At 45.2% G+C, this 8381-nt stretch overlaps 1 protein-coding gene across 1 annotated transcript; it reads left to right on the top strand.

Moving 5' to 3' along the window:
* The first annotated feature begins 6901 nt into the window (after window positions 1-6901).
* LOC130108008 (guanylin-like) lies at window positions 6902-8145 on the top strand. Its single transcript, XM_056274841.1, has 3 exons — window positions 6902-7076; window positions 7431-7623; window positions 7824-8145. Exons 1-3 carry the CDS (start codon window positions 7002-7004, stop codon window positions 7880-7882), a joined length of 327 nt encoding a protein of 108 aa, XP_056130816.1. The 5' UTR covers window positions 6902-7001; the 3' UTR covers window positions 7883-8145.
* Window positions 8146-8381: the final 236 nt, after the last annotated feature.

Consider the following 8381-nt stretch of genomic DNA (forward strand, 5'->3'; position numbering starts at 1 on the left):
ATGGATCCAATAATGTTTTTTAGTGCTCTTTTCAAACACAAAGGCTCTATGCAGATAGTTTATTTAACCTTTTAACCCATATTTAGCGAGTGAAGTTGTGCTCCAAGCATACTTTTTGGCAATTCTGGAAACCTCAAAAGAGCTTTACATAATCAGGCTCGAGTGCTGTGAAGGTACAACCAGTCTTCAACCACTGAGATGCTCTGGATGCGAGTACCAAACTCCATCTCACTGCCCCAACAAAACTGTGTATGACCATGCTACTTATCACTCAAGCACTATACCCCCCGCCCCACATACACACAGTTTCTACATATGTCTATACTATGCCCCTTTTCAACCTCAGCAATTATGCCTATGCTCTGTATTGCTAAGAGCTTATTACATGCTGGATCTGTCTGGTTTGCATCATCAGCACGACTACCGTAACCTCGTTACACTGCAACTGCAGCCTTTGCCTTAGACTGGGAATTATTACAGGCTTCTTCTGTCTTATCCCGCTCTAAGTGCACTTGTGTCTTTAATGAGTATAACGTTATTTATAGTGCACCTTTCTAAACAATGTTACAAGGTGTCTTACTGATTTCTTGAGTTCATGCAGTTGGAGAACAGTAGGGGGAGCTAGAGGGCAAGATAGGATGTAAGTGACTGTAAGAGGGGCGAAGGAGTGTGACGTGGGTGGTTGAAGTAAAGAAGTGTATGCTAACAGACGTGTGTCTTCGAGTGGTCCCTTAGCAACACAATATATTGGCGATGATGGCTGTGAATGTGAACCCAGTGCCACCTTTCCTCATGTCTGCGGGTGAGCCTTTGATAAGCTTTTCAAGCTGGCTATGTGCTTTTGAAATTTATCTGCTAGCTTCGGCGGAGAAAATGTCAGACGCTAGAATGCGCGCGCTTCTCATCCATAGCCTCGGTACTGAGGGGCAGAGATTATTTTACACACTGACTTGCGAAGATGATTCTTAAGATGCAACGGTAGCTGCACTGATGAGGTTTTTCGTTCCTGCTCTTAACGTGGTGTCTGAAAGATACAAGTGTAGACAACGGAGTCAGCTTCACGGAGAATCAGTGGCACAGTACGTTTGAGGATTACATGCTACGGGACCAGTTGGTGGAAAAGACCAACTCCAATCAGATAAGAAAGCGTTTGCTGCTGGAGGTGCCCCTAACTCTTGATAAGGCTGTGACTATTGCTGGACTAATTGAATCCGTCAGATCTAATGCTAAAATCATGGACCGGGGAACTGCGGCTGCAGCGCTGCCCGTGGCAGCTGTGGGTGTGCAGCCGGTGGACACAACCAGAGGACCGCCAGCGTCCACGAGAGACAACGCCAAGAGACGAGGGCTAACATGCTTCAGATGTGGAGCACGCGACCATAAAGCTTCCTAGCCATCTTGCCCCACCAGGACGGCCCGCTGTAATAACTGCAGGAAACACGGGCATTTTTCAAAGGTGTGTAGGGGGCCAAAGAGAGTAAGTGGAATTACACATGATGTGGAACAAGTAGAGCGCACTGTGCCTGAAATGACTATATTAAATGTAGACACTGTAGCCCGCACTGGGAATAAAATAATGTGCACAGTACAGATGGCGGTTGAGGGGCAGACAACACAAAATGTGGAACTTATGCTGGACGTGGGCTCTGCTGTTTCAATCCTTCCCAATGCAATGTTAATGCAACTTTTCCCAAACGCCCCACTGAGTACACCGACACTGAAACTTGTGAGTTATGGAGGCAATCCTGTTCCTGTGAGTGGAACTCTACATGCCACTGTGTCATACGCCAGTAAAAGTATGAGGAGTGAGATATATGTTACACACTTGGGCACGGCCATTCTAGGCAGAGAGTTGTTTGCTGGACTTGATATGCAGTTAGTTAATGGTCAGGTTGCAAGTCCGACCTGCTCCCCAGTCACGCGTCACCCAGATGCTGTTTCATCCATTTCAGAACAGGGCAATGGGGAGACACTAAGCTATGCAAAAGGATTTGTTCACAAAATCAAAGTGCGCACAGATGTGACCCCAACTCAGCAAAGACTGTGCCACCTACATTTTGCAGTGAGAGGTGCAGTTACACAGGACCTTGAGAAGCTTCAAAGACAGGACATTATAAAGCCTATCGAGTCATCAGAGTGGGTTTCCCCTATTGTAGTGACTGCAAAGAAAGAGGGAGCTATTAGGTTATGTGTGGACTTAAGGGAGCCTAATAAGGCTATAGTGGTGGACAGCTACCCTCTCCCACACATGGAGGAAATTTTTTCAGAGCTCAGAGGGGGAACTGTTTTCTCCACACTGGACCTGCAGAGTGCATATCATCAGGTACTGCTCCATGAGAACAGCAGAAATCTCACAGCTTTCATCATACACAAGGGTCTCTTCAGGTTTAAACGTGTCCCATATGGACTGGCTTCAGGGTCTAGCTGCTTCCAGCGGATGATGACGACCATACTGAAAGACTTACCCGGGTGCCAATGCTACTTGGATGATGTGATCATGCATGGGAAAACCAGGGAACAACATGATGCTCATCTCCGAGCAGTACTCCAGGCCATCAATGCATCAGGACTGAAACGGAACATGGCAAAGTGCAAATTCAGGCAGGAAGAGCTTGGCTTCCTGGGCCACAAGGTGAAAGCCCAGGGGATACAGCCAGACCCCTGTCATGTGGAGGCAGTGTTGCAGGTACCTGCCCCCAAGGATGCCTCTGGCCTCCGCTCCTTTCTGGGGCTCACTTCATGGTATGCAAAGTTCATTCCCAACTACTCCTCAGTGGTGGAGCCTATGTGCAGCCTGTTGCGAGGAGATGCTGCATATGTCTGGACCGCAAGTGCACAGCACAGTTTTGAAACAGTGAAACAGTTGATTGTACACAGTCCCGCGCTGACCTTGTTTGACCCTGATCTGCCCACCATCGTAACCACTGACGCTTCAGATTATGGGGTTGGGGCTGTGCTGACTCAAATACACCCAGACAACTCCGAGAGAACAGTGGCGTTTGTATCACGCACGCTTTCATCAGCAGAGCGGAAGTACTCCATGGTGGAGAAAGAAGCTTTGGGGTGTGTCTGGGCTACAGAGAAATGGAGGACCTACTTGTGGGGCAGACGCTTCACGTTACGTACAGACCACAGCCCCCTCACTACACTACTCTCCTCTAAGGGGCTGGACAGAGCTGGTATGTGTATAGCTAGGTGGTCGGCTAGGTTGCTGTGTTTAATTATGACATGCAGTACAGACCTGGCACAGAAAATGTCACAGCTGACTGTCTGTCCAGGCTCCCGTTGCTAACTGCTGATTAGGGACAGGAGGACAAGCTGGAGGTGGTGGCACTCATCGGTAGCTTCTCAGCTGTGTCTGCAGATGAATTCAAGGAGGCCTGTCAAGCATGCCCTGTTCAGTCACAGCTGCGCAAGTTCATCGCCACAAGATGGCCACACTCAGGTCTGGATCCAACACTGACACCCTTCTACAGACAGAGCAGAACTGTCTGTAGTGGATGGATGTGTCCTGCGGGAAGACCACCTACTGGTGCCACAGCAACTGCAGCCACAACTGATACGACTGGCTCACGAGACATATCAGGGCATCGTCAGAACAAAACAACGTCTCAGGGACCTCTACTGGTGGCCTGGGATGGATGCACAAGTCGAAGCCACAATCAAATCTTGCCTCACATGTCAGCAGCATGACAAGACAGCTGTTACACATACTATGCCTATGCAACCTGTTCCATTCCCAGATGCTGCATGGAAAAAAGTAGCAATAGACATTGTAGGCCCTTTTGAGTCCACAGCCTCTGGTTGCCGTTTTGCTATTACCCTCATAGATTACTTTAGTAAGTGGCCTGAGGTTGCATTCATGTCCCAAGTTACTTCTGCATCAGTGATCCACTTCCTGTCTACAGTGCTCAGCAGGGAAGGAAACCCAAAAGAGTTAATCTCAGACAATGGTAGTCAACTGATTTCACAGGAAATGGAATCTTTTCTCAAGGACAGGGGAATTGCACACAAACGCTCCTCAGTCTACTACCCCCAGGCCAATGGGGAAATTGAAAGATTTAATCGATGTTTGAAGGATAGTCTACTGACTGCGAAAATAGAAGGAAAGGAGTGGACAGCATCAACTAGAGACTTTCTCCAGGTCTACAGGGCAACCAGGCATGCCACCACTCAATGCTCCCCTGCAGAGCTGTTGCACAGACATCAGATGCACAGCAAACTCCATGTGACAGGCCTCCACAAACCCCAGCCTGTCACATCCCTACAAGCACAAAACACAGCACAAACAGTGAAAGAGAAGCAGAGGAAGATGAAGGAGTATGCAGACAAGAAGAGAAGGGCAAAAGCAGTGCACTTTCCTCCTGGGTCTTGGGTGAGAGTTAGGAGACTGGGTATACTACACAAGAGACAGTCAAAGTACTCTCGCCCTCTTCAGGTTCATGAGCAAAGAGGCCAGTACACTTACATACTGTCTGATGGGCACACCTGGAATGCATCCTATCTCACATCAGCCCTACTCCTTCATGGTCATGCAGACACTGGGCAGGCCCTTCCTCCCGAGGGGTCTGACATAGACTGTAGCCGAGTCCAGCCTGACCCACTACATGCTCAGCCCCCTCTGCGAGAGGTCAGGGTCAGGAGGCTGCCGGATTGGGCACAGGACTATGTTATGTGAGGACGGTAAACTAAAACAAGAGTATCCTATTGTTGGTATGAAACTGTTATTTCAAAACTGTTATTTTTAATGACCTAGTAGTGTCTGCATGAGACTTATTTCGAAACTGTTATTTGCTTTATGGTCAAGGTATTCTGTTGTTATTGCGAGACTGTTCATAGCTTATACAGTTCAGCATAAGCACTGCAGTGATTGATAGTTGGTGAGTGAAATTTTATCTTTTGCAAAGGGGATATGTGATGTCTTGAGTTGATGCAGTTGGAGGACAGTAGCGGGAGCTGGAGGACAAGATAGGATGTAAGTGACTGTAAGAGGGGAGAAGGAGTGTGACGTGGGTGGTTGAAGTAAAGAAGCGTATGCTAACAGACGTGTGTCTTTGAGTGGTCCCTTAGCCACACAACATTTACACAACAAGATAAAATAATGCACATAGTCAAGATAAAACAACAAACTACAATACAAATATAGGACATTTTTGATATGCAAAGAAAGTCGGCAACAAACACGCAAAACATTATATAATTGAAGAAAGGCTACAATCCGACCAAACTACAGAAAGACCCAAGGGAAATGCAAGAAAAACATCATGTGGATTATATTTATATAGCACTTTTCTAGACACTCAAAGTGCTTCACATTGAAGGACGTAACTCACTTCAACCACCACCAATGTGTAGCACCCACCTAAGTGATGCACGGCAGCCATTTTCCACTAGAATGCTCACCACACATCAGATTGAGGTGGAGAAGGAGGAATCATTGAACAAATTATACAGAGTGTGATAAGGTGGCCAGATGGAGAGCCAGGTTGGGAATTTTGCCAGGACACCGGGAAACCCCTACTCTTTGTGATAAGTGCCATGGGATATTTAATGACCGCAATGAATCAGGACCTCAGTTTAACATGTCATCCGAAGGATGCTATCTCCTACAGCACAGTGTCCCAGTCACTGCACTGGAATTTTAGGACTGGGAGAAGACTGCCCCCTACTGGCTCACGAGCACCGCTTCCAGTAGGAACTCCCAGAAGGTCTACCATCCAAGTACTAGCCAAGCCCACACCTGCTTAGCTTCTGTCATTCAGCAGAGCCATTGTGGTATGACTGCTAACCCTGCCCGAATGTATTTTTGAGTATGTTCCGGGATAACTTGGAGAAATGGGAGTCAGCAATGGAGGATTCAGATGTATATTGTAAGAATTAGACAAGCATGTGGCCCTTAAGACAATAAAACAAGCAGATTCAACAACTGCACTCACTGAAATTACCGATTTTGAGTTACACCAATTATTAACACTGTATAGAGAACATTTTATAGGATGAAATGAACTATAACTTATTTTACACAAGCAATACATAATCTTATGTGAATCTTGAATTAAACTAAAATGGAAAGGAGATTTCATACAAAGTAAAGGTTGTACTTCCTGTGTTGTACAACCTGCTAAATAAAGCCAATGATGGTGCACTTTTACCCAATTTCCCCTGTGGGATGAATAAAGTATTCCGATTACGATTCTGATTTTATACCGCCATCATTGAGTCCACTCTCACCTCCTCCATAACTACCTGGTACGCTTATGCCACTGCCAAGGACAAGGGCAGACTGCAGCATATAATTTGCTCTGCTGAGAGGGTGATTGGCTGCAACCTGCTAGCCCTCTAGGACCTGTTCGCCTCAAGGACACTGAGGCGAGTAGGAAAGATCATGGTCGACCCTTCCCACCCAGGCCATGGTCTCTTCAAAACATTCCTCTCTGACAAGAGGTTAAACTCTTTAAAAAACAAAACCTCATGCCACAAAAACAGCTTCTTACCCACAGCAGTAGCCTTCTCAACAAGCCCCCAGATACTCACAAATATCAGAATCAAGTTTATTGGACATGTAGGTTTGCACAAATATGAAAGTTGACTGCGGTTTCATGGCTGTCTGTGTACTTAACACAGAATAATAACACTACAACGCAACGATATTGACAGATATTGTCTGAGAATGAGGAAGGGACAGCCAAAGGGCAATAAACAAATCAGATTAGTGTTGAGGTCAGAGCAGAATTTATGAATTTCCCTTTTCAACCTTGTAAAACCTCATCATTACTCATTAGCCTGTGAGAAAGGGCAAACAAAAAACTTTTCTCCAATGTGTAGAAGATCTGGTCACATGACCATCGGTCTGTGGGGGAGAATGGTTTAAAAGGAACATTGGAGACGTACTGAACTGCAGAGCCTGAGCTGAGCACCTGCTGAGCAGATCCAGAGCAAGAGAAAAAAGAAGAAGAAGAAAAAAAAAGAATTAGAAGAAATACTTACTGTCAACAGTCAACATGAAGATCATGTTTTGCTCCATTGTTCTTGCAATCCTGGCTCTAAGCTTGGCCACAGAAGCCGTGCAGGTCCAGGTAAGTTCATCTCTTAAACTGACTGTCTTTACAATGAAAGTGAATGGTCAGCATATTGATATTTTTCTGCAGTTTAAAATCATTAACTGAGTTCTTATAACGCATTAGCACCATGCACTCAATTTAGTGATGTACAGACACTATTTTACAAAACCAAGAGATTGTTTCCAAACATGGATCAGAGACCATGTTCACTCATCATCATAAAAAAGGGATCAACTCTGGTTTTAAGTCACACTGATGATATGGCGGTGATGTTCCTAGATGCCCCCACCACTACATATGAGCCCCAGCTCCCTCATCAGACCCTCTTATTGTAGAGCTCTGATGTCATTCCTCTCCTCTACTGTTTAGGAGGGGGAGTTCTCATTCTCACTGGAGGCTGTGAAGAAGCTCCAAGAGCTGACAGGCAGCAGCGGGGAGATGGAGAAACTGAATCCGCAGCACAGGACCAGTCCAATGTCTGTCTGTTTCGACCCCCTCCTTCCACAGGTGTTCCTTCCCCTCTGTCAGCAGCCAGGAGCTGCGCTTTCTCTCTCAAAACTAGGTGAGACCTCTATTAGGTATGAAATATGCACTGTTAAAGTTTTGGAAACATATCCCTGTGTGAGCAGGGAAACAGAGACCACTATACGGATGCTTGATGGTGGTGCATTTGTGTACATTTTAAAGAAACACATGACCTGATGGTAATTTCGGAGTTGTGATCTAACTTTCCAATTTCGCTTTCTTCTATGTTTACATTAGCAATGATTCCCGTTGACGTCTGTGAGATCTGCTCTTTTGCTGCCTGCACTGGTTGCTAAACACAAGGGAACAGGAGATCATCTCTTCATATTACTCACTTTGATATTCACTTCATATTACTCACATTCATTTTGTTATCTTTGTTTGCTTTACCCCCCCTTTTTTTCTTAAGATCATTTCTGATTTTGTTTAGTGTAGTGGAAGGTTGCAGAGTATACGTTTAGGAAGACAGACACAAACTGATTGATTCTGAAGTCAATAACAGACAAAAAAAAAAGTCACCAGAGCAAAAAAAAGAAAAAAAAATGTTTTGAGTTGTTTTCTACAAATTGTTACTTCTCAGCATGTTCAGCACTTGTTGTTCTGAGTCTCTATCATTATTTTTTTTGTTAGTCACATCTCTGTTGTACCAAGCATTGTTTATGCATTTAAAGCAAATATATCTTTATTATTTTTCATTTGTTTTACTGATGTTTTAAATAAAAGCAGAGAGAAAAAAATCAGTGGATCCAATAATGTTGATTAGTACTCTTTTATACAAACACAAAGGCTCTAAGC

This window comes from Lampris incognitus, chromosome 2 (genome assembly GCF_029633865.1).
Source record: "Lampris incognitus isolate fLamInc1 chromosome 2, fLamInc1.hap2, whole genome shotgun sequence".
Lineage (NCBI taxonomy): Eukaryota > Metazoa > Chordata > Actinopteri > Lampriformes > Lampridae > Lampris > Lampris incognitus.

What these genes read in the sequence shown, in the direction of transcription:
- LOC130108008 (XM_056274841.1), top strand. Translation starts at nt 7,002, where the DNA reads ATGAAGATCATGTTTTGCTCCATTGTTCTTGCAATCCTGGCTCTAAGC. An exon ending in CAGAAGCCGTGCAGGTCCAG is followed by an intron (nt 7,077 to 7,430) that starts GTAAGTTCATCT and finishes TCTACTGTTTAG; the next exon opens with GAGGGGGAGTTCTCATTCTC. An exon ending in GCTTTCTCTCTCAAAACTAG is followed by an intron (nt 7,624 to 7,823) that starts GTGAGACCTCTA and finishes TGTTTACATTAG; the next exon opens with CAATGATTCCCGTTGACGTC.